Source organism: Engystomops pustulosus, chromosome 4 (genome assembly GCF_040894005.1).
Source record: "Engystomops pustulosus chromosome 4, aEngPut4.maternal, whole genome shotgun sequence".
Classification (NCBI taxonomy): Eukaryota; Metazoa; Chordata; class Amphibia; order Anura; family Leptodactylidae; genus Engystomops; species Engystomops pustulosus.
Genome location: NC_092414.1, coordinates 15,555,609 through 15,582,272, shown reverse-complemented (window position 1 = coordinate 15,582,272; position 26,664 = coordinate 15,555,609). Strand labels below are relative to the sequence as shown.

The following is a 26,664-nucleotide window of genomic DNA, read 5'->3' as shown; positions in this document are numbered from 1 at the left end:
GGACCCCGATACTGGACAGCGCACCCCCACACCTGCAGCGCCACCTACCGCCCGGGGGACCCCGATACAGGAGGACAGCGCACCCCAAAACCTGAGGCCGGGGAGACAGCGCCACCTGCTGCCAGGGCGAACCTAATACAGGAGGACACTGCACCCCCACACCTGCAGCGCCACCTACCGCCCGGGGGACCCCGATACAGGAGGACAGCGCACCCCAACACCTGAGCCCGAGGAGACTGCGCCACTTGCCTGGGGGACCCCGATACAGGAGGACACTGCACCCCCACACCTGGGGGACCCCAATACCAGAGGTCAGTGACCCCTCACAGCACAGGATATACAGACACTATTAACCCCCCATGTGCCGGCGCTGCTGCCCCTGACCCTATTAACCCCCCATGGGCTGGCGCTGCTGCCCCTGACCCTATTAACCCCCCATGTGCCGGCGCTGCTGCCCCCTGACACTATTAACCCCCCATGTACCGGCGCTGCTGCCCCCTGTCACTATTAACCCCCCCTGTGCCGGCGCTGCTGCCCCCTGACCCTATTAACCCCCCATGTGCCGGCGCTGCTGCCCCCTGACACTATTAACCCCCCATGCAAGAGCGCTGGTGATACTGGCACTGTTAACCCCTTCTGTGTCAAGAATGATACCCCCCCCCCCCTAACACTTTTAACCCCTACCCGGCTAGCACTGTCAGATGTCCTTCCTACTATTAACTCTTAACTTGACACTGTTGAATCCCCTCAAGTGTCAGGACTGTGACCCTGACCGTGACCCCCTCACACCACTGCTGCCTCTAACACTATTACCCCACTCAGTGCCAGCACTTGTTACTATGTCGGGTCTATTAACCCCTCCTGTGCAGGCACAGATGCTCTTACTGCTGTTGACCCCTTATGTGCCAGGACTGAAGCCAATGACACTATGACCCCCTCCCCTAACATGCCAGCATTCAGACCAGCAAACAGACCATTTACTTCTCCCAACAACATTAACCTCTTCCCTGCCAGCTCTGATACCCTGACCTCTACCAGCAATGCAAAAAATTCAAAAAACATTTTTAAAAAGTCATGGCACCCTCTTTATCAAAAATATTATACCCCCCCCCCTCCCTCCCCATATAAGCCGGAATTTTATTACAGGGGTCTGACCACTGGGAGGAATGGGTTAAGGCTGATCTGCAGGGTCAGTACATTATGGCATATGTTATAGATATAGGACAAGTAATGTGACTTTTATTAAAGGGGAGGTCACGTACACAGTGGCTGCTGTATCCAGGAGTCAGGACTCCCTTATCAGCCCTCGGGACCCTCCCATGGTCTGTGTACACATAAGTTTTACAACCCCCATCCCTGCCCTCCTCACCCCTAGGACCTGCACTACAGGAAAAGCCTCCCATACTACTGTGAGGAGGGGGATGGGGGAGGGCGGCAGACAAAGCCTGTAATAAGAGAGTCTCTATATCACCAGGAGAAGTCCTGGGCCCCTACAGATTACATATCACAATAAGGATCCATGCATGGAGGATCCGCACGTGTAATACTGTCTCGCCCCATGTGGTGGCGCTGCAGGGTGATCAGACACTTCTCATGACCTGATAGGTCGTATCAATGATCAGTAACCATCAATGGGATCATAATTAGGGGATTCAGCTTTGTGAGACCCCCTCCCCCCTGTCCCCTCTGCTTTCAATGCAAATTATTTTGGTGCTTTATGAATCCTCCATTGAGATGGCTGGGAGGTATGTGAGGAGACCACATTACTTAAAGGGGTGTTGGCATATCCATCGCCTTTAAATAAAGATGGGTAATCCTTACCGGATCAGCAGGCATCGTCCTATTCTAGTGAATAAGGGTGAGATGCAATACCAGGTGCAGCCACTATATAATGGATGGCGCTGTGCTTGGTGAGCGCTAGTGTTCTCCCAGACGTTGTGGTTAGAGATGAGCGGACTTGAAGTGTCCGCGTTTGGGTCATAATGTCCGCGATTGGAGGCCAAACAGCCAGTCCGGCAAATTGACCCCCCCTCGTAACTAGCCCTGGCTATTTGCATGGGGCGACAATTTGCCGTGTTGGGTCTTCAGGCGCCAATCCAACATAATGTCCGGGTCTAGTGGCCGAAACCGAACCTAAAACGCCTACATCAAGTCCGCTCGTCTCTAGTTGTGGTCTCTTTAAACACACACTCCCTTTAAGGACGGTGTCCCATTTGTGACATAACTAAGAATCTGATTGCCGGGGGGTCCGTCTTCTTAGACCCTTATGGACTACAAGACTGTGATCTAAGACGGGGTGATCTAAGAAGCTGAATGTATTCCCCACAGCGGCCACTACAGGAGAAACTGGGTATTACACAGCGTCAATTCATTCATGGGATCGATAAAGTTTTGGGACCGTTTCTTCCCGTTGCTTGTACAGTAGTCGGCCCCCAATTCAAGGGGATTTCCAGGAATCGTAAAACCTGTGGAATCTCATCCTGTGTTTTTACGGTACTTAAAGGGGATCTCCAGATTCACATTGTAGTAAACATTTGATAACCAGGATTGTATGTAAATCCCTTAGCAGGAGACTTTCCATGATGATTACGTTGCTCCCGTCACATGGTAATGTCTTGGCAGCGGAGACCCCCCCAACGCCCACCCTGTCCCAGGCCACATGCAGAGTTTCCACTGGCTGCATGGAATACATTCTGTACAATGTATCAGGCCGGAGACAAGTGGAGATACTCCGCCTGTCAGACCCCGATTAATCCACCTTTACTATTGACTGCGTCCCGGAGCTTAAAGGGGAACTCCATATAAAACTGATTCCGTGATATGTCTACTGCAGGTGAAGACTAAGCACCCAAGAGAGAGTCCATATCATCCTGTGATTGGTTGGTCTTACACTAGACACAAAATAGCATCAGCTTTGCCCGGAGTGTCCCTTTAAGTAAAGCTTTATTCAACATTATCTGAAAAATCAATCGAGGTATCCCCTTACTTATCCTCCAATTATTATTTTTTAAACCCGTCCGCTGAAAATTTGTTGAAACCTAAAACTTCTCAGAGCTGAGGGTTTGTTACAATTGTATCAAGCCTTTGGGGACAGAAGCTTAACAAGTAAGATTAGTCTGGGTTCTTTTGGACAAACACAGCCTGTTTTCTGTCCATTTACTGAGGCAAATGTGATTAATTTGTTGCGTTCAGCTCCTCGGGGGCGGGGTCAGAGTTGTAACTGTTAATCCCGCCCATGCAGAACACGTCTGACAGTCCAGCTTTGATTGTATGCTGCTGCTTATAGAGGGATAAACTGATGCATTGTGGTAAACTACCAGGAGCCCGGAGGAGGTCCCCTTTTTAGGGTTGGACAATTTTGGGACTGTCACCCCAAATTTAGGATGGTGTGTGTCCGATACATTCCCTGCAGGGAAGAGAGAATGTTGTGGTGCTGATGTGTTAAGCTCACAAAGGAATGCCAAGAATGGAGACATTGTAACAAAGCCTCAGCTGTGAGAATCATAAGCCCAAGGCAGCCCCTAAAGGGAGGTTTCTATTCACTCACAGCAAGCAGAGATCTTGAAGATTTTGTGTAAGTTTGATCCACATAATATTGATTTGGAGGAACGTGAATTTTCCGGAATCTTCGAGAACAAAACTTTATTGTTCTGCGGAGATTTTCACCGGAGTCGAGAACAAAATGTGCGCGGCCTTAATGAGGGATTAAGTGGGAGAACCAAGTCCTTTATTCCCCTCTCCGCCGCCTGAGGTCGGAAGCCAGGAATGACATTGTGAGGTAAAGCTCTCCCCGCTCGGGGTCACGCGGGGTCGCCGCTGCCTGCGGCCGGCCCTACGCCCTCACTAATGAGCAGGTGAGATTTTTCGGATGTGGCAGCCGAAGGGAAAACCTAAACAATGGGCAACGTGGCAGCGTGCTGCCCCCCTCAGAATGGGTGTATACAGCATCAGGTGCCCATTGTTAAGAGGGCAGAGGTCACGGGTCCATGTGGGGTAATGCTGTGGCTCCTCGGGGGAGGTTGTTGGCGCGGTCCAGAGGATCTAATAAAGAAAATTGTGGTACACCTCTCTGCAGGCTGTGTGTGGGAGTGCAGCTCAGCCCCATTCACTTCCAAAGAGTCGAGCTGTAATACCACATACAACCTGCAGGGGGGAGAGTAAAGAATTGGTCCTTAGCAATTCTAATTCTTGTATAAGGACCTTTTAGAAAATTAAAGTAGTGACCTGATTGGGAGACCAGTAACAGGGCTGCAGTCCTGTCAGTAACTCTGGAAAAACCCATCAGCACGATCAGAAATGAAAGCTTTTGTCTAATGGTACTCTTAAAGGGGGCTTGTCCCACGGGACAAAATCCTGAATGACCTACCTCATGTGATAGTCACTGTGACCCTGATCAATATGGCTTTTGTTTTGTAAAAATCCGTCCACCCTTTCACAAGATACGGCCCTCGGAAGTTTATATGCAAATTAATGGTAAACATAGAGGGGGCGTGTCTTGGGTCATTAACTATAATTCATATATAAATGGGGTCGTATCTTTTGAACAGCTGGACGGATTTTCAAGAAACAAACGCCAAATTGATTGGGGGAATAGCGGGAATCACGGGAGACCTGTCGCTTAACACTTTGTACAGGGTGAGAGGTCCCCCTTAAAGTCTCCCTTAAAGGGATTTCCAATAAGATGTGAGTTTGGTGTCCAGGTGGGCTGTGTGAAGCCTTACTTCATATTTTTCCGATCACAAACCCTTCATAGTAGCAGAAACCTAACTTTCTGTAACTCTTCGGTATCTGGTGATCTTTGAACACACAGGGTGTAACTTATTCCGATCACTACAAGTCATTTCTAGCTCATGAGGCCTAGACAGGGCGTGATTACAATATCTTCTCACCCCTTGTGTGGGAGCCAAATTTTTTTGATGTTGAAATTAAGAATAGGCGTCACATTGGTCTACCTGATATTGCAGATGACTAGAATTGAACTGTAATACCACTTTTGGCCTGCCTATTAGGGTGGCGCTGTTTTAAGAAGTTTTTAAAATTTCTTTTTAAAAATTTTGCAGGGAGTTTTAGTGGTGTCAGAAATTCCATGTACTTTGCTCCAGAGCGTAAGTGAGTTAAAGGGAACTTATCGTCCGCAGCCGTTTACATAAGATAATAAGATCTTTATCATTCCCTATAAAAGTCGACCTACTTGGCACCGCCGCACCCGCTAAATGACCGTCAGAGGGCACGGGAAAGGCGAGAGGTGTCCGCTCTGCTCTCCTCGGGGCTCTCGCCGGTGTAGGAGGTAGGTCACGTGACCTTGCTCTGTTCTAATTGGCTGAGCGGGATCACTGAGGGGAGGGGCATGTGTCAGCAGCTAGATTCTAGCCTTTGGGTCAGCATTTAAAGGGATTCTTTTTTTCAAATGTAACCGCTTGGTACACGCAGGGTTAATGACCTTAATCTTATCACCCGACTTATTCGGGGATCGGTGTCTGTGGGCGGGTCTGCTGTGTCAGTGATAGGGTCCTGGCAGGAGGGGCGGCTGTGGTCCAGTGTGATAAGAGGCCGGACACTCTGCCGGGGGTTCACTTACTTTACACGTAAGGATTTTGGCTTAAAATGTCCACGAAATTGCATGCTGACATTACACGTGGATTTAACCCCTTATAACCAGGAATCGACTATTTGGGGGGAGGTTTTGTTTTTTTAGTTATTTTTGGAATTTACAGTTATCATTTTGCACATTATGGGGGAAGGGCATAAGGACCTGCACATTATAGGGGAAGGCTATGAGGACCCACACACTATAGGGGAAGGGAATAAGGACCTGCACATTATAGGGGGCACCATGAGGACCCGCACACTATAGGGGAAGGCCATAAGGACCTGCACATTATAGGGGAAGGCTATGAGGACCCACACACTATAGGGGAAGGGCATAAGGACCTGCACATTATAGGGGGCACCATGAGGACCTGCACCCTATAGGGGAAGGCCATAAGGACCCGCACACTATAGGGGAAGGCCATAAGGACCCGCACACTATAGGGGAAGGCCATAAGGACCCGCACACTATAGGGATGGTTACGAGGACCCGCGCACTATGGGGGAAGGCCATGAGGACCCGCACACTATAGGGGAAGGCCATAAGGACCTGCACATTATAGGGGAAGGCCATAAGGACCTGCACATTATAGGGGAAGGCCATGAGGACCTGCACATTATAGGGGAAGGCCATGAGGACCTGCACACTATAGGGGAAGGCCATAAGGACCTGCACATTATAGGGGAAGGCCATGAGGACCTGCACACTATAGGGGAAGGCCATAAGGACCTGCACACTATAGGGGAAGGCCATAAGGACCTGCACATTATAGGGGAAGGCCATGAGGACCTGCACACTATAGGGGAAGGCCATAAGGACCTGCACATTATAGGGGAAGGCCATGAGGACCTGCACACTATAGGGGAAGGCCATAAGGACCTGCACATTATAGGGGAAGGCCATGAGGACCTGTACACTATAGGGGAAGGCCATAAGGACCTGCACATTATAGGGGAAGGCCATGAGGACCTGCACATTATAGGGGAAGGCCATAAGGACCTGCACATTATAGGGGAAGGCCATGAGGACCTGTACACTATAGGGGACATGTGTCTGGTTGTCCTGTGCTGCCGGTCTGTTTATCATTACACATTAATGGGGAGATGTCAGAGAGTTCACCCTGGACCTTAGGACCCGGCTCCGGGATGATATCGCTGCAGCCCCCGGATCCAGTCATTCCCTGACCCCACATAAGTGAAGCACATGCAGGGTTCATGGACAGTGAGTAATTCTCCGCATCTCCTGTGGGGGCGCTGCAGGGAGACTGAACACCTACTACCAGCTTTTCCCTCTACTGTACAATAGCGGGGGGAGACTCTTCCCACCACAAGGACCGGACTAAACCCAACTCCTTGTAGTAGGAGGTGTAATACTCCCATCATCCGCCTCACATCGGGGTCACACAGGACACGGATTAGTGTCAGGTCCTCACACGAAGCCGCGTCAGCGCCCCGGAGATTACCTGAGGATTACAGGACATCACACTGTACACTGAGGAGAGAGAGAGACACATATATATGTGTGTGTATATATATATATATATATATATATATATATATATATATATATATATATATATATATATATATATATATATATATATATGGGCCGGGTTATACGGGAGGTGGAGGGGCTGAGGTGTGTGTATATATAATATATAGGGGCCGGGGTATACGGGAGGTGAAGGGGCTGAGGTGTGTGTATATATAATATATAGGGGCCGGGCTATACGGGAGGTGGAGGGGCTGAGGTGTGTGTATATATAATATATAGGGGTCGGGGTATACGGGAGGTGGAGGGGCTGAGGTGTGTGTATGTGTATATAGGGCCCGGGGTATACGGGAGGTGGAGGGGCTGAGGTGTGTGTATGTGTGTATATAGGGGCGGGGGTATACGGGAGGTGGAGGGGCTGAGGTGTGTGTATGTGTATATAGGGGCGGGGGTATACGGGAGGTGGAGGGGCTGAGGTGTGTGTATGTGTGTATATAGGGGCGGGGGTATACGGGAGGTGGAGGGGCTGTGGTGTGTATGTGTATATAGGGGCGGGGGTATACGGGAGGTGGAGGGGCTGAGGTGTGTGTATGTGTATATAGGGGCGGGGGTATACGGGAGGTGGAGGGGCTGAGGTGTGTGTATGTGTATATAGGGGCGGGGGTATACGGGAGGTGGAGGGGCTGAGGTGTGTATATAGGGGCGGGGGTATACGGGAGGTGGAGGGGCTGAGGTATGTGTATATAGGGGCCGGGGTATACGGGAGGTGGAAGGGCTGAGGTTTGTGTATGGGGTATACGGGGAGTCACAGGGGCTGAGGTGTATGTGTATATAGGGGCCGGGGTATACGGGAGGTGGAGGGGCTGAGGTGTGTGTATGTGTATATAGGGGCCGGGGTATACGGGAGGTGGAGGGGCTGAGGTGTGTATATGTGTATATAGGGGCCGGGGTATACGGGAGTTGGATGGGCTGTGGTGTGGATGTGTATGGGGTATACGGGGAGTCGCAGGGGCTGAGGTGTGTGTATGTGTATATAGGGGCCGGGGTATACAGGAGGTGGAGGGGCTGAGGTTTGTGTATGGGGTATACGGGGAGTCGCAGGGGCTGAGGTGTATGTGTATATAGGGGCCGGGGTATATGAGGAGTCGCAGGGTTCAGCTGATATCACAGTGTACCGGACATGAGGGCCGTACAATACAATGTATCTATCTATAGATACACATAATCCGTGTTATACTCGGGGTGACGCCTCCTCGCTGTAGATGATGTTGGGGCTCTGTGTCGGGCGCTCTGCCTGATCTTCCTGTAGTGCGCTGTTCACACTGAGGTTTCCTGTATTTCCGTTGCTCGGGGTCGCAGGAAGTCTCTGCTCCTCTCTCGGCTGCTGGCGCTTGCACTTATTCACATCGGCGAGTGCAGCTTTAATACCAGAATCATGTGGTTGTTGTCGCCATTAGGGGGCGCTCAGGAGATCCCCGCATACAGATTTATTAGTCGCTTCTGTGTCTTTTCCCCTGGTGGTCTAGAGCAGAGAAGGGGTTCATGTCTATGCCCCACACACATTGAAGATTTCACATTTCTCCAGGGACAGTACCTAACACTAGCTGCAGGGAGCACAGAGCACAGCAGTGTGAGGACACACCCCTTTCACTACAATCCTGAAATATAAATCCATATGTCACAGTCCTGCTGCTACTAACAACATACATTAGGTCTGATTACACGTCTCTCCAGGGACAATACATAACACTGGCTGCAGTCTGTGCAGTCACTCCTGCTGATGGTTTCCCTTTAATATCTGTAGTTGATCCTTTAGTTCTATAGGGTTATGTGCACCGTCCCTTTAAATCCCCCCAGCTCATTATATGAGGAGGGGGGTGATAACAATAAAAGCTGGTAATCCGTGCGCGGGTCACATGACGCCGGCTGGTGTCGCACTGTTTAGCAGGCCGGGCCCCGGACGTGTCAGCTGGTTAATGATTCCAGGCAGAGCTGTAATGATTAATCCATTAGTCGCTGCTAATCGTCCTGTAAGGGACACGAGACACCGTCCCCTCCGCTCCAGCGCCGGCCGCACTCCTCATTCTCCAAACTTTCCCCCTACAGAATCCTTCCTCTCTGATGGGACGTCCGTGACGGCGATGGGGGCCCCTCCAGGATTTCCATGGATGGCGGAACACACGGATGGTAAGATTCCGGAATGCCAGAGCTGCAGTATAGACTGACACTAGTTCTAGTGGATCACTTTTTTGGGGTGTAATTCCAGTTTAGGGCTTTATCTGACAAGTGGGCGGGGCTACACCTGACCCACATGTAGCGGCTCGGCGACGTCACCCGTCAATAGGGGTCAACGAACTATATCGATCGCCGGTAGTAAAGATAAGCGGCTGCCACACACGCGCGGCGCCGCTTATCTCACCAGGAAGCACCGAGCCAGGCCCGTGCCCGTCATGTGTCACGCCACAGGCACCCGTGTGACCTTCAGGTGGCGCTGTGTGACCTCCCGTTTCTCAATAGTCGACATAACTTGAAATTTTCGGGTACAGACCCGACCGGAATTCTCAACTGATCTGGGTTTTAATGGGGTTGTAGAGGATTGTAAGAATAGCGCCACCCCTGTTCTCAGGTCACGTGTGGTATTGCAGTTCAGTACTTCTGGCTTCATTTCAGTGAAGGGAGCCGTAATACTTGACACGACCTTCGAAAAGTGGTGGCGCTGTCTCTATCCTTAGACAGTTGTTTTAAAGGGGGTGATCAGCGGGGGGAGAGGGGGTCACCATCAGTTGGTTGATTTTGGATTCCACTAGTACCTCGGGGAACGAAAAACACCTCCGTCGTCTGTGTAGTGGTAGAGTTAGGGAAGTTATTCAAGGCTGCAGTAACACAGCTTGGCCACTACATAGAGGACGGAGCTGTTCTCCTTATAAGATGAGTTTAGTGGGATGGCCAATCCTATGGAGGCTAGAATTTCCCATTGTCACTGATTGGGTTGTATAGAATCTGGGGGATCTCATCTTAGATAGGTCACTTAGGCTCCACCCTCTGCACTCCCTGGGCACGCCCACTCCAGGATCGGAGAAAGTCGGTGTAAGTTTTGTTTCCCGTTTTCCCTCGCAGTGTAATGATCACAGTCGCACCCTGCAATGTCCGCCATCATGGTAGACACCGATGGAGAGTTCTGCTCCATGACGGTCCTGGAGGACGATGACCTCGGGAGTCCGCTGTCCGGGGAATTCCTCCAAGACATCGGGGATATCCAAGAGGTGTCCCAGACCATCGGAGAGAATGGATCCGCCTCGTTCAGCGCGGCCGAGTACACCTACCTGGGTAACAGTCCCGGGTCCAACGGATCGGTCAGCACAGACATAACCGGTAAGTGGGCGGCGGCCTAGGGCGGTACCAAGCCGCTCTATGGTATGGATTATGAAATGACCCTCCGAGGCCACTGTAGTGCAGCTTTATGAATCAAGTGTGAACTGTCGTCTTGTGTTCCTCTGGCAGACCCCCTGTCACCGGCCTCCAGTCCGTCCTCAAACTCCGTTCCTGCTACTGCCGGCGGCACCGAGGACCCGTCCAGCAAACAGCTGAGCCTTGAATGTCGGGTGTGCGCGGACAAGGCGTCGGGATTCCACTATGGGGTCCACGCGTGTGAAGGCTGCAAGGTAAACCGGCATATTCAGTACAATTTCACGAAACAGCGCCACCTCTCCTGTAAAGGTGGTGCCTGGTACTGCAGCTATAAAGAAATCCCATCACCAATCCTATATAATTGAGTGTATCGTTACATTATCTGCAGTGATTGGACAATATCAGACTGTAGAGACACGCCCCTCATCTGGTAACGCCCATTTTATTAATTTCCATGATGAATAACTGAGGGTCAAATTCACAAAAATTCAGTGTTATTTCTATAAAGAATAATTTAATGGTGCCGTTTCCTTATTAGAGTCAAGCATATGTGAATGAGCTGCAGTACCAGTCATGGCCTAGGCACAAGGGTGGCGCTATTCAGCCCGGAAATGACTAAACGTGCGGGATATAACCTCTGTCTGCACCCAGCGACACGTGCAAAGTTCTGCGACTTTCTAATACATCACCGATTGCTGTAAATGTTGCTAGGAAATAAGATGTGTCAGGAATTACAAACATTTCTTAAAGGGGCGGGCACGGGGCGTCTGTGTGGTGTTACACAGCAAGTCTTGGTGTAATGCTCTGGGTCACCAGGGGTGGCGCTGCACGGAAATCAATCACACTCAGTAGTAGAGATCTATGTAATAGGAACCTTCTAGCGAGGACATCCCCTTTAAGACAATAATTCCTGGTGACTCTTGTGTTCTATTTTTAGGGTTTTTTCAGAAGAACCATCCGCCTGAAGCTGGTGTACGACAGATGTGAGCGGGCGTGTAAGATCCAGAAGAAGAACAGGAACAAGTGCCAATACTGCCGCTTCGAGAAGTGCCTTAGCGTCGGGATGTCCCATAATGGTGAGAGGTGCATTGTGGGTGTTCTAAAAGGGCTTAAAGGGCTATTGCTGGATTCAATTTTTCAGTATAGGAGGGGTCCGATGCCCCCACAAAATCCTCTTGAAGCGAGGAATGAGCACTTGGGTTTCTTCAATATTCCAAGCACAGCGCCACACATAGCATAGTGGCTGTGCTTGGTATTGCAGCCCAGCCGTATTCACTGTGACAAATGGGTGTGGCATCACAGCCCTGGACTGCTCTCACTGCTCTGATAAATAAGTCCTAGAATATCCCTTTAAGACTCAACCTAGGCTTAAATGAGGGTTACCGTTTTCTGATGAAACATTTTCACATCTTTTCACTTAATGATCAATAAAGTTTTGTTGAAACTAAAACTTTAAAAACAGGAATAAAAATATTCCTGCCTTTCGGAGGGTGACTCTTCCGCGGCAGTAACTGCTTCCACTCCTGGAGGTGATAATGTCCTTTAATATAGTCTGATCTGATCCCTGGCTGCAGCGGGTGGGGAGGAGGGCCTATGTTTGAAGCCAGGGATTGGCTCAGATGTCACATGACCAGGATGTCATTGTTTCCTCCCTGTAGCGGTTGAAGCACTGGGAAAAAAGGGAGCTGCCACTGGAGTTGAGTAGTCACCCTGGAGAGATGAGTAACTGAAATGGTAATGGAAAACGGAAAACCTTGACTGTAGTCGTAGTCAGAGGGGGGGGCTCCTGCAGAGAATCGAAAGCTGCTCCGTGATTGGTGGCAAAGGGGAGCAGAGAGATTTTTCGATAAACGAGGGTCAGTGATCTTTATCGTCGTTGCCTCCGCAGCAATCCGTTTCGGGAGGATGCCTCGTTCCGAGAAAGCGAAGCTCACCGCCGAGATGCTGACCGGAGAACAAGACGTCAAGGACTCGCAGATGGGTGACCTGCTGTCCCTGGCCAAACTCATCTACGAGGCGTACCAGAAGAACTTCAACATGAACAAAGTGAAGGCCAGAGCCATCCTCACCGGGAGAGGCAGCAACTCCGTACGTTTCCTTTCTCATTATCGGGGACAAAAATGGCCGCCTTCTCCCAGAAACAGCGCTACTGCTGTCCTACAGGTTGCGGGTGGTATTGCAGCTTTTAAAAGAAACTACTGAGCGTAATACTAGTAACAACCTGCACTGTTTTTGGTAGAAAGCATCCGTTTTTTTTAACCCTAACCCTTTAAATTATACTTAAAGGGATATTCTGTTTACAACAAGTTATCACTTGGGTAAAAGGGGTTGTCCACTTTCAGCAAGTAATTGATATTTTTGGTCTAAAGAAAAGGTCTACAATTTTCCAATATATACTTTCTGTATCAATTCCTCACCGTTTTCTAGATGTCTGCTTGCTGTCATTCTATAGGAGACTTGATTGTTTATGTCCAATGGATAAGCAGCGGTCCCTGGTCATGTGATGTCACACAGGTGCACGGCTCGTTATATCCCCGGTCATGTGATGTCACACAGGTGTAAGGCTTGTTATATCCCGGGTCATGTGATGTCACACAGGTGCACGGCTCGTTATATTCCTGGTCATGTGATGTCACACAGGTGCACGGCTTGTTATATCCCTGATCATGTGATGTCACACAGGTGCACGGCTTGTTATATCCCTGGTCATGTGATGTCACACAGGTGCACGGCTCGTTATATCCCTGGTCATGTGATGTCACACAGGTGCACGGCTCGTTATATCCCTGGTCATGTGATGTCACACAGGTGCACGGCTCGTTATATCCCTGATCATGTGATGTCACACAGGTGCACGGCTCGTTATATCCCTGGTCGTGTGATGTCACACAGGTGCACGGCTCGTTATATCCCTGGTCGTGTGATGTCACACAGGTGCACGGCTCGTTATATCCCTGGTCATGTGGTGTCACACAGGTGCACGGCTCGTTATATCCCTGGTCATGTGGTGTCACACAGGTGCACGGCTCGTTACAGTAATCAGAACTGTGTTATAATGGACCGTGCACCTGTGTGACACCACATGACCAGGGATATAACAAGCCATGCACCTGTGTGACACCACATGACCAGGGATATAACAAGCCGTGCACCTGTGCGACATCACATGACCAGGGATAAAACGAGCCGTGCACCTGTGTGACATCACATGACCAGGGATATAACGAGCCGTGCACCTGTCTGACATCACATGACCAGGGATTGGTGTATTTCCAAATAAAGTAAACAATGAAGCTTTCTATAGAATGACAGCAAGCAGAGATCTCGAAAACCATGAGGAATTAATATAGAAGGTATATTTGGAAATTGTATAACTTTTCATTACACAAACCAGATCAATTATTTGCTGAAAGTGGACGACCCCTTTAAGTTTACTGATCAGTGGGGACAGTCCTATGGGATAAGATGCTATAACGGGAGCACACTATGATTTCCTCCTGGCCGGGGGTGGTCTGAGTGTGCACTCTGTGACCTATCACACATGAGTCATCCTGAGTGTGCACTTACCGGGCCGGAGCGCTAAGGGTTAAACTCAAAAGTCCTTGTGTAGCAACTCTCTGGTTAATGAACAGACTGTCAATATACAAAGTACAGGGGGGAGGCCGCATGTCACCCCATAGTCACCATGTGGGCAGGAGGCGTCCTACCAGAGCGGAGCCTTTACAAGTAATGGCGCGGCTCTTACGTGTGAGCATCGCCATCCTCCCCGCACGAGACTTTGTATTTGGCGCAGTTTGAGCACAGTCTCTCCATGTGAGCCTGATCATTGGATACCAGCAAAAACTTTTCCTAAAAGCGACACGTGACACGTTCCAACGTAGCCATCCCATACACCGTCGCTCCGTATGAGAACGCCCCCTTACATGTGAGCATAGCCCTTCTACATGGGGCCAGGTTTTGTTTCATAGGAGAGCAGGAGTCTTACGTTAGAGCATAGCCGCGCCACATTAACATGACCTGCGTGAGCATAGCCTTTACACAGAAGGGCGTGACCCCTGCATAGGAAGCCTAGCTGTTCCTGCATGACCCTTTTTACTTGTTTCATCCTGGCACATCCATATGAGCTTAGCCTTTCTATAGGAGCGGGTGAGGATGACCTTTCCATATTGGAGCATGACCCTTCTGTATGAGCATAGCCTTTCTGTAGGAGTGTGTGAGGATGACCCTTCTGTATGAGCATAGCCTTTCTGTAGGAGTGTGTGAGGATGACCCTTCTGTATGAGCATAGCCTTTCTATAGGAGCGTATGAGCATAGCCTTTCTGTAGGAGTGGGTGAGGATGACCCTTCTGTATGAGCATAGCCTTTCTGTAGGAGTGTGTGAGCATGACCCTTCTGTATGAGCATAGCCTTTTTATAGGAGTGTGTGAGGATGACCCTTCCATATGAGCTTAGCCTTTCTATAGGAGTGTGTGAGCATGACCCTTCTGTATGAGCATAGCCTTTCTATAGGAGCGTGTGAGCATAGCCTTTCTATAGGAGCGTGTGAGCATGACCCTTCTGTATGAGCATAGCCTTTCTATAGGAGCGTGTGAGCATGACCCTTCTGTATGAGCATAGCCTTTCTATAGGAGCGTGTGAGCATGACCCTTCTGTATGAGCATAGCCTTTCTATAGGAGCGTGTGAGCATGACCCTTCTGTATGAGCATAGCCTTTCTATAGGAGTGTGTGAGCATGACCCTTCTGTATGAGCATAGCCTTTCTATAGGAGCGTGTGAGCATGACCCTTCTGTATGAGCATAGCCTTTCTATAGGAGCGTATGAGCATAGCCTTTCTATAGGAGTGTGTGAGCATGACCCTTCTGTATGAGCATAGCCTTTCTATAGGAGTGTGTGAGCATGACCATTCTGTATGAGCATAGCCTTTCTATAGGAGCGTATGAGCATAGCCTTTCTATAGGAGTGTGTGAGCATGACCCTTCTGTATGAGCATAGCCTTTCTATAGGAGTGTGTGAGCATGACCATTCTGTATGAACATAGCCTTTCTATAGGAGAGGTTGAGGATGACCTTTCCATATTGGAGCGTGACCCTTCCGATTGAGAATAACCTTCTCTATAGCAGCAGGTGAGGATGACCTTTTCAGATGGGAGCCTAACCGTTCCGTCCTTATTCATACCCATCGTTCCTTTATACTTCCCTGTTGTGACCATGTCCTCCCGGCCGGGGCGTTGCGCTCCCTCGCACGTTCTGAGAATAGTCACGCAGGCGATGGGGTACGGTAACGCCCCGTTGTCCGTTGAGGAGTAGCAGATACGCCACAATCCATTGACTTTGTGACTTGTGTCTCTCCTCAGCCTTTCGTGATCCACGACATGGAGACCCTGTGTATGGCGGAGAAGACTTTAGTGGCCAAGCTGGTGGCCAACGGCATCCAGAACAAGGAGGCCGAGGTGCGCATCTTCCACTGCTGCCAGTGCACGTCGGTCGAGACGGTGACCGAACTGACGGAATTTGCCAAATCCATCCCGGGATTTACCGAACTGGACCTGAACGATCAGGTGACCTTGTTAAAGTACGGCGTCTACGAGGCCATGTTCGCCATGTTGGCCTCCGTCATGAACAAAGACGGCATGCTGGTGGCCTACGGGAACGGCTTCATCACCAGGGAGTTCTTGAAGAGCCTACGGAAGCCCATAGGGGACATGATGGAACCCAAATTTGAGTTTGCCATGAAGTTCAACGCTCTGGAGCTGGATGATAGCGACATCTCGCTCTTCGTTGCCGCCCTCATTTGCTGTGGAGGTAGGAGACCCCTTTATACGTTTCGGGGCGGAAGGGGAGGTCCATGCAAGGCTAATTACCGGCATGTACAGCGCTATAGAATAACTCCACTTACAGGGGATGTCAAGGAGTGGAAAAACATGGCTGCTTTCTTCTAAAAACAGCGCCACACCTGTCCAGGGGTTGTTTCTGGTATTGCAGCACAGCACTACGGAACTTGTGGACAGAGGTGCTGTTTTTGGAACACTGTAACCATGTTTTTTTCTGATTCTGGACATCCCCTTTAATTAGGCTGCGCTTATAATTGTAAGTATTATTAGCCTCTGATTCTCACAGTCACATAGTCTCTCCTTCCCGAAATTTGGCACGGCGATCGATCACGTGACTGGGGCTGGATTCAATTTTGTGGTACTGAGGAGATCCAGCCCCTCAGTCACTGAAGCAACCAAAGGTCACATGTGCAGCACAGGGGTTAGCATTTCATTACATCACGTGACTGGGGCTGGATTCAGTTTTGTGGTACTGAGGAGATCCAGCCCCTCAGTCGCTGCAGCAACCATGTGCAGCACAGGGGTTAGCATTTCATTGCATCATGTGACTGGGGGCTGGATTTGTGCTTCTGTATCAAAGATGTTTAACACCCTCAGTCACTGCTGCTGTGTATAGTAATGGGATGTGGTGTTTGACTGCTCATGACACAGTGCAGTGACTGAGGGTCTGGATCTCCGCAGTACAGAACTTTGAAACCAGCCTCCGGTCACATGATGTAATGACAGGCTTCCTCCTCCAGATCATGTGGTCTTCTCCTCCTTCAGGTCATTAGATCATGTTACTGGAGGGCTGGATACAACATTCTGTACTAAAGGAGATGCAGCCCCCTAAGTCACTGCAGCTGCCAAATAACACAGGTGCAGCGCAGGAGTTGGCACCTTATTACATCATGTGACTGGGGGTTGTATTCATGCTGCTGTACAATGATGTGGTGTTTGACTACTCTGGACATGGTGCAGTGACTGAAGGGCTGGACATTCTCAGTACAGAAGCTTAAAACTAGCCTCGGGTCACATGATGTTATGACTCCAGATCATGTGGTCTTCTCCTTTAAGTCATTAGATCATGTGACTGGAGGACTGGATGTGAGTTTCTGTACTGCAGCTGCCAAAGGTCACATGTGCAGCGCAGGACTTACTGTACTGAAGATGTTTAGCCCCCTCAGTCACATAGGCTGTGTACAAAGATGACTGAGGGTGGTGTTTGACTTCTCAAGACCTTGTGCAGTGACCGAGAGGCTGGATCCCAAGCTTGAAACCAGCCTCGTCTCACGTAATGTAATGAGAGGTTAACTGTCCTGCAGAGATCCAGCCCCTCAGTCACTGCCCAGCTCCCAAATGACAGCTGTGACTGAGGGGTCTGATTCTTTTCAGTAGATCAACATGAATCCAACCTCCTGAGACTTGTCAAATCATGACATACTTACTGGAGGGGGAGATTATGTGAGATATTTTTTTTTAATTTGATTTTTGGTTACTTTTTCGTCCTATAACAGACCGTCCAGGATTAGTGAATGTACCGAGCATCGAAAAAATGCAAGAAAACATTGTGCACGTCCTGAAGCTTCACCTGCAGTCCAACCACCCGGACGACATCTTCCTCTTCCCCAAACTCCTACAGAAAATGGCCGACCTGCGGCAGCTGGTGACGGAGCACGCGCTACTGGTCCAAACCATCAAAAAGACTGAGACCGACGCGGCGCTCCACCCGTTACTGCAGGAGATCTACAAGGACATGTACTGAGACTCCTCCCCCAACCGCCAGCACCGGGTGGGGGAAAAAAAAACGAGTTTGTTTTAACGTTTCTGTGCCTTCTACAAACGTTTCTGACACTTAACCGATCCGGCAGTCTTCCCAGGTTTTACATTTTATAAAAAATTTTGAATTTACGATCAAAATTTCTCGATAATCCAGCAATACGTTTAAATCTCAGGTTACTTACCCCCCTCCACAAAGATATGGTCCATCCCTAAAGTCCCGATTCTTCAAGAAAAAAGCGAGGTATTGATGTTGGAAATTCTTGAAAGAATTTTTTTTTTTTTTTTTAACCAATTTGAAAATATATTAATTTTTTTTTTCTCCAAAAGTTCACACAATGAAGCGTCCGAATTCACTTACTGGTACTCACTGCCACCCCCTTGGTAGTTGGAATCTTCCAACTTGGAGCGCACCACTTTGGATCTTATCATCAGCATCTATGGCCCCTCCCCCTACGGTGGCTAAGTAGGTCATTCCCACCCTGGGAGGTTTTATTCGACCTATTTTGAAGCTTCCGAACAAAGAAGAAACGAGAGATCTATATCATTATTTACAGATTTATTTTAGATACCGAAATCCGGGATGTTTTTGGAATATATTTGAAAAAGGTACTTTTTTTTTTTTTTTAGTTTTTAAAATAAAAATAGATGACACTACAACAGGACAAGACACAAGTGGCCACGCGGTATAGATGGTCATCCTGGGTTCTGGTTGGTGGACGAGGTTGTTATTTTATTTTGTATTTTTATTTGGAAAGGGGGGGGGGTTAGTTAATGAATTTCAGAATTTTTAAATTTTTTTTTTTTTTTTTTTATTTGTTTTTTTAACTGAGTTGGTGCAATTGTATAGAAATAATTTCAGTGATTTAACGTCCGGGGTTTTATTAACACAATAATTTTTTTTTTTTTTTTAAATAGTTAAAAAAAAAAAAAAAAAAAAGTATAAAAATATTGATTCTAATTAATGTCCATGGGGAATTTTTAGAGTTTATTCATAAGAAGTGCACTGCTCATCGTTCTAGTTACTACATTTTTTGTGTTTTGTTTTATTTCCTCTCAGGGATATTTGGAGATTCTTTGTTTAACATATGCACCTTTTTTGTTTTATTGTTTTTTGTTTTGTTTTTTTCCTTCCGTTTTTGCTCTTTTACACAATTCGGCAATATTAAAGGGGTTGTCCAAGACTATTTAAAAAAAGGTAAAAAATAAAAATTTACTAACCCCGGTGGTCCATCCCGGCATCTTGCGCTGCCATCACCCCGGTTCTCATGTATATAAATAGGGACACTGAAGCTGCGCTGCGTCCAGGGCCGAGGCGTCCCGTCCGGCATCATACAGTGCTGGGAATGGGGACAGGTGAAGCTGGACGCCTCGGGCCGAGGAGTCCCGTCCGGCATCATAGTGCTAAGAATGGGGACAGGTGATGCTGGACCCTTTGGGCCGAGGTGTCCTGTCCGGCATCATACAGTGCTGGGAATGGGGACAGGTGAAGCTGGACGCCTTGGGCCGAGGTGTCCTGTCCGGCATCATACAGTGCTGGGAATGGGGACAGGTGAAGCTGGACGCCTTGTGCCGAGGTGTCCCGTCCGGCATCATACAGTGCTAAGAATGGGGACAGGTGATGCTGGACGCTTTGGGCCGAGGTGTCCCGTCCGGCATCATACAGTGCTAAGAATGGGGACAGGTGATGCTGGACGCTTTGGGCCGAGGTGTCCCGTCCGGCATCATACAGTGCTGGGAATAGGGATAGGTGAAGCTGCACGCAGCGCAGCTTCTGTGCCTTTTGTTTGTTTACATGGGGCGCAGGCCTGAGCGATGGCAGCGCAGGACGCCAGGAGGGACCGCGGAGGTAAGTACATGTTTATTTTTTTTAGGCAGCCCCCTCCCGGCCACCAAGGGGTTTTGGTTTTTCTTTGTCTTGGACAACCCCTTTACGGGACATCTAGCACCCGGTGTAGCCAAAGCAGTGGAAGCATTTTCTCCCATCTTCCTCAACGTCTGCTACACCAGAACAAATATGCATTATACAAATATGCTAATGAGCTGGAGGTGCTCAGGCCCCACCCACTAATAAAATATGCAACAGTTTTTTCCACCCGCCCAGTGCCTGCAAATGAGCCTTGTGTGACACCAAGGTTCCCGCTTTACGTCCTCTCATTGATGAAAATCCGATTTATTTGTTCATTGGGCTCCTAAATTCAATTTATTTTTTTAATCTTACAATTTTTAATCTTATTGTCCCTGGAGAGATGTGTAATCAGAGCTTTGTGTGTGTGTTAGTAGCAGCAGGACTGTGAAATATGGATTTATATTCCAACAATGGGGGCGTGTTCTGACACTGCTGTGCTCACAGCCCTCTGAATGGAACTGCTTCACAGACCCTCCCCTCTAGGAGTACGGACAGTCTCCTACTTAAGGACACCCGACTTACAGACGACCCCTAGTTAAAGACAGACTCCTCTGCTCCCTGTGACGTCTGGTGAAGCTCTCTGGATGTTACTATAGTCCCAGACTGCAATGATCAGCTGTAAGGTGTCTGTAATGAAGCTTTATTGATAATATTTGGTCTCATTACAGTAAAAAAATGTTAAACTCCAATTGTCAGTGGGGCAAAAAATTTTTTTGTCTGGAGCTACAATTATAATATATACAGTTTCGGCTTACATACAAATTCAACTTAAGAACAAACCTACAGAAACTATCTTGTACGTAACCTGGGGACTGCCTGTACATCAGTGTGAGGACACACGCCTACAGTGCTGGAATATAAATCCATATTTCACTGTCCTGCTGCTACTAACACCACAGGGAGATCTGATTTTTTTTTTTTTTTTTTTTTTTTTAAAAGAGCTGTATAATCTATTGTCCCTGGAGAGATGTGTAATCAGACCTTTCTCTGTGTTGCTAGTAGCAGCAGGACAGTGATAAAAGGATTGAGTACAGTACAGTACTAGGGGTGTGTCCTCACACTGCTGTGCTCAGAGCCCTATGAATGGAACTGCTTTACAGCCCATCCCCTCAGCACAATCCTGGGATATGAATCCCTTTTTAACAGCCCTGTTGCTACTAACAACATACAAAAAGGTCTAATTGTACATCTCTCCATGGCTAATAACTTTAGTGTATGTTGTAAGTAGCAGCAGGACTGTGATATTTGGATTTTAAAATCCAGCATTTGATAGATGTGACATCCATTTTTCACAGTCCTTCTGCTACAAACCACATAGAAAGGTCTGATTACACATCTCTCCAGTGACAATATCTCTGTGTATATTGTTAGTAGCAGCAGGACTGTGATATTTGGATTTATATTCCAGAATTAGATAATGTGACATCCATTTTTCACAGTCCTGCTGCTACTAATATGCACAAAGGTCTGATTTACACCTCTCTCGGTACAATACCTACAGAGATGCAGAACAGAGCAGTGTAAGGACAGGTTTCCCCCTCCCCACGTCAATCCTGGAGCATGCATCCATTTTTCACAGTCCTGCTGCTACTAACAAAAAAATATATATTAAAAACCTACAGGCTTATATTTATTTTTTGATGTCTGGCATTAATATATATATATTTTTTTTTTTAATCCAATGCCCTGCAATCTAGTGTAAGACGGTCAACCCCATAGAGAAGCCATGGGAGGAGTGGAGGGGGGGTCACAAACTTTTTACTTTGTACTAACTGTATATATGGGCTGTAACACTGTGTAACCCGATCCTGGGAATGTTATCAGGCTCCTCCCCCTCCCGTCCTGTGTCTCACAATCTCGATGGTTCGGTTGCTGCACCCGTTCTGTGCACATGGGGTCGTTACCAGAGAACGGAAAGGGAATCCTACAAACCCCGTGACCCAGAACCCGTCCCACTGTGGGCGTATCCATCTGACTACAACTCCCAGCATGCGCCCCTTCCTCCCTTCTCTGCACGCTGTGGGTTGTAGTAACACATTTCTGGATATCGCCGCCCTGGAGGAAGGTTCTGGTATTGTTTTTGTTTCCTTTATGTTGTTGAATTGCTGCTTTTGACATTTTCTTTATTATGTGAATTCGATGATATCGTATAACAAAATAATAAATCTCTCTATATTTTTATGGTCACACGTTATTGGCGAGAAATTTTTGGGTGGGAGAGAGAAGTTGTCGGACGGTCACGCTGTGATGTCTGGGTGTCGGCCATGTTTTTTTGTAATGCACATGGTCATACAAGAGAAGTAGTCAAGCACTGGGGGGGGAGGAAGCAGGACATGTACTTACTCCCTGAATAGGGGGGGTATCAAGTGCCTTCCATGAGGTTGCAGGGTGTGCAGGTCTCATAGGGGCCCTATGACTCGGGGGAGTACATGCACCCCTTGCTAAACCACAGAAAAAGCCTGCAATTCCTTCTTCTCCATCCTCTCATTAAAGGGATCTTGGCACCAGACTATACCACCACCACCACCAAACTACTACTCCTATACAGTAGAGGATGAAATATTCACCTATAAAACATCTCCTTCAAAGTTGGGAAAATATGACTCTTCACACCTCATTTTTACATGAGATGGGTCAAGGAGTAGTGTAAATTTAGACTCCACTACTATCTGTGCTATAGCACCTAGAAACATGATGCTGGTGTCATATTAAAGATTTCATCTTTCACATCACACCAGGCTTATGGTGCTGGTAGCTACAAAACTGGACATGATAGGAAGCAATAGGCGTGAACTGGATCTTTTATCTACAGCTATGTCTTTAACCACCTGTATCTCTGGTTGTGTATCTGAAAGATGAGATCTTTAATATGATATATAAAGAATGCTTCTAGGTGCTATAGAGCAGATAATAGGGGAGTCAGAAGAGACTCCTTCAGGTGAGAAGAGTCATATTTGCTCATATAGTCATATTTTTTTAATAGGTAAACGAGTGAGATGTCACATACTTGCACCCTCAGCCCTACTTTACCAGAACAAATACAAAGTCCTACAAAACTTTGATCTTAATTATATGCAAATTGCCTTTAAAGTGAACCTGTTGCTACATTTTTAACAAATGCAGCTAGTGATGGAGCCCTATAAACTGACCCCCTCCTTTTAGCTCAAAATTGTTTCTCTCATCCCCATAAAATCAACTTTGTGTTATATTACACCAACGTACAGCCAGTTCTAGCAGGAGTTGGAGTGGGTGTGTCCTGTTCAGCAGCTCCTCCCTATTCAGCACTATGTCATGTGACCATGGTGATGTCTTCTAAGGTCCTTTACCCACTAACATTTACAAAGTCTACCTCATGTATGTATCTGATCACATGAAATCACAGCCAGCTCCATAGACATTACTCCTCCCCCCCCCCCTCCTCCATGGAGGCTGCTGTGATCTCATGTCATCACATACAAGAGCTTCTCGATAAAATTAAAATATCAGTAAAAACTAAAAGAAATAATTCAAAAAGGTGAAACTCAGTCATTGCATTACAAATGGGCGGGTGTAAGCTGCAGCAAATCTCCGCCAAACCAGATTTTTGCTTGAAATGATCAAGTGAAACACACAAAAAAAAAAAAAAAAAACACTAGGCACAATCTGCATCAAACATACACAAAAACTGCAAATTTTTTATGCATATTTGACACAGATTTTCATGACACCTGATTTATAAATATCCAGTTTTTTGTGCGTTTTTGATGAGAATTTACATGCTGTATCTTTATTTCTTGTTTCACCTTATCAGACGTCATTTCGAGTAAGATTTGACGTCATTGTGCAGATTTTCACATGCGCATACGCTTCAAGGTGAGAAAAAAAACAAAAAAAACCTGTAATAATCAATAAAAGCGATAATCATTTTATTTTAATCATACCTGATTTTTTTTTTCCCCCAATCACATTCACTGTAACGCAAAATGTAATAAAGGAATATTCCCATTTCAGTAAATTAATGTTTTTACCATAAAAAGTTCTACAAAATGTTACCGTATACTTTCTGTATCAATTCCCGACCGTTTTCTAGATCCACTGGAAGTAAACATAGAAGCTTCCTATAGAAGGACAGCAAGCAGAGATCTAGAGAACCACGAGGAATTGATACAGAAAGTAGATTGGTAAATTGTATCACTATTTATAACATAACCAATAACATTAAATTTGCCGAAATGGGACAACCCCTTTAAAAAACAGCAGATTTTCCACAATGGGTGTCGGTAGCTGTATTAAAGGAAATCTCCCAAATCCATCCTGATAATCCAGGGACATAGATCCAGGCACCGAGACTGTGGTAACCTAATATTTGTCATCCATGGCTTCCTTCCTTCTAATATCAATGCGTTAAATGATGCTTAAACGCTGGGGCTTTACCAGAGCATCTCAGATTCAGAGGCTGTTACACTGCTCTCTTCCTGTGTAAATCTAACAGCGGGGAAGTAACCTGCTCTGCTCATTGTAACAGCCTGTAAAGCTATAGCACAGAGGGATTCTGGTAACACTTCCCGCCCCAGAGCCCTTCAGGCTCATTAGTATACATTGAGGTTAGAAGGCAGGAGGCCACGGATAACAAATATAAGAAGATTACCACAGTCCCGGTGCCCGGATCTATGAGTAATGTCCCTGGTTTATCAGGATGGATTCTCATGGTGAATTTCCTTTAAAGTGAATGGGACTTACATTTTTTTTTTTTCGCACGTGCTCTCTTTACACAGAAGTCTTTTTGGGAGAGTGCAAATCTGATGCCTATAGGAAATTGGGGAGGGGGGGGGGGGAATGAAAAAAAACAAACAAAAAAACTAAATAAACACATCCGCAAACACAAACTTGTGTATTAGATTCATAATTTTTTCCGCAGGACAACCCACTATAGCCTCAGGCAAGACCCATAGAGAACATCAGGGAGCGGCTGGTCCTTACATACCACAATACGGGCTGGCAGGCTCCCTGGCACTGGAGGGGCAGCTGGTTCTCAGGCTCTGGCTACTGATGTTATGTCTATATAACAGCGCCACCTAGAGTTCACACAGGGTTTTGCATTCACCAGATGGATGATCGCCCTGTAGGACTGGGGGGGGGGGGATAGAGGACACGAGGTCGGAGGTCGTTCTGCAGGACCAGTTTATTTACAACGATAAAGCACAGACACAGAACATACAACGTGTCACGGGAGGCACACGGGCAGCGCTTCCTACGTCACCTCCCGACGTGACCTCGATAACAGGCAGGGACCGCGCAACAATGTTCACATGTGCAGCAATAAAGTTTCTTTGTTTTAGAAAGGGAAACCCCTGGCCCCCCCAAACCACTAAACATGCAGCTGCCTCTGAGGGGGGGACAATCCCTAAATATAAATGGAAATCTCTATCCCCGCCCATGGAGACTTATACAGCGTCCCCTCTGTTATTCCTCCTGGAAATGCTTGACTAAAGTGACAAATGGGTGTTGCCCATCGGCGGGAGGTGTTCCTTACATACTCTGTGCTGACAGTACTAACCTGTAAGCACATACTCTTGGCCTGGGGAGTAATAGTTATCAATTCTTAAACGTTTCAGGAGGAATAACAGATGGACTTCAACATTTTGGTTGGGATCGCCCCTTCAATAATCCAGAACAACTGTATTTGGGGGGGAAAAAAATCCCAAATCCATTATTCCGATATTATATATTTGCACTGGACAGCTAAAGGGCATATCACCTATATTTGATCTATATTCCTCTGTTATTCCTCCTGGAATTTTCCTTTAATTGTCCAGTACAAATTACCCTGGATTCATGGGTTTGGGATTTTACTTTCAAATATTTAGTTGCACAATTAATAAAGGTCATTCCACCCACAGAGACCGATATTGTGATGTTCCTCTGGTATTCCGCCTGGAAATGTAACAACGACGACCGCACAGCTACCCCTCCCCCCATAGCCGAGGATATTTCCTTACCTTCTAGTACTGACAGCACGGCAATAATCACTTTATACAAACTTTTCCAGGAGTTACAACAGAGGGGCGACAATGACAAAAAAAAAAATCTTTGGAATCGTTGGGGAAAATTGGCAAAATATGTCAGGAGATGGGACATAACCCCCTCAAACAAAGCAAGGAGGGGTTCTAGACCGAGAAGAACATTTGGGAGGAGCCAATAGAATTTGTTTTATCTTGCTCCGCCCACAAGTCCATTCCACCTATTAAGCACTGAGCTGCAATACCAAGAACGGTCACTATACAATGCACGGCGCTGTTCTCGGGGAAAGGTGTGAAGCTGCCGCCACAACTGCTTGGGGTGTTCATTGTTAGATCCTTTAAATATAGAGCTCCTCATGGGCGGGGCTATTAGATTTACAGACAATTAAAAAAAACATTTTCATTTCTAACAACAAAGCAGAACCTCTCTGACTGTATTCACGATGGACCCCACAGAGAGAGAGGGAGCAAAGAGTCTTCTGGGTAACCCAGAGAATTTTATTGGATGGCGGACAAAAAGGGGGTGGAGACTTCGGTCAGTGCAATATCGAACAATAAAATGCAAAAAAGAAAAAAAAAATAATAATGTCCACACGATCCCAGAGAACTGTAGGGCGGGGGCCTCCGCAGAGAACAGACATCACCTAAAACTAAACCGATGGATTGGCCGCGTGAGT

At 47.4% G+C, this 26,664-nt stretch overlaps 2 protein-coding genes across 3 annotated transcripts in view; one reads left to right on the top strand and one right to left on the bottom strand.

Moving 5' to 3' along the window:
• Window positions 1–88: 88 nt before the first annotated feature.
• PPARA (peroxisome proliferator activated receptor alpha) lies at window positions 89–22,169 on the top strand. Of its 2 annotated transcripts, XR_011854757.1 has the most exons (9): window positions 89–311; window positions 9,188–9,268; window positions 10,199–10,453; window positions 10,583–10,743; window positions 11,427–11,565; window positions 12,378–12,577; window positions 15,845–16,292; window positions 17,818–19,928; window positions 19,977–22,169. XR_011854757.1 is itself a non-coding variant. In XM_072145299.1 (8 exons), exons 3-8 carry the CDS (start codon window positions 10,225–10,227, stop codon window positions 18,063–18,065), a joined length of 1,425 nt encoding a protein of 474 aa, XP_072001400.1. In that variant the 5' UTR covers window positions 89–311; window positions 9,188–9,268; window positions 10,199–10,224; the 3' UTR covers window positions 18,066–22,169. The 2 variants fall into 2 exon arrangements, 1 of the variants encoding a protein (XP_072001400.1); XM_072145299.1 differs by having other exon boundaries at window positions 17,818–22,169.
• A 3,965-nt stretch (window positions 22,170–26,134) lies between these two features.
• The window catches only part of DNM1L (dynamin 1 like), a 19,940-nt gene continuing 19,410 nt past the window's right edge, over window positions 26,135–26,664 (bottom strand). Inside the window, exon 20 of the mRNA XM_072150128.1 lies at window positions 26,135–26,323. Within this exon, the coding sequence (XP_072006229.1) occupies window positions 26,135–26,323 (189 nt within the window). The remainder of the gene's footprint in view (window positions 26,324–26,664) is intronic.

Coding starts and splice junctions, on each gene's coding strand:
- PPARA (XM_072145299.1), top strand. CDS start 10,225: ATGTCCGCCATCATGGTAGACACCGATGGAGAGTTCTGCTCCATGACG. Junction 10,454..10,582: donor GGTCAGCACAGACATAACCG/GTAAGTGGGCGG, acceptor TTCCTCTGGCAG/ACCCCCTGTCACCGGCCTCC. Junction 16,293..17,817: donor CGCCCTCATTTGCTGTGGAG/GTAGGAGACCCC, acceptor GTCCTATAACAG/ACCGTCCAGGATTAGTGAAT.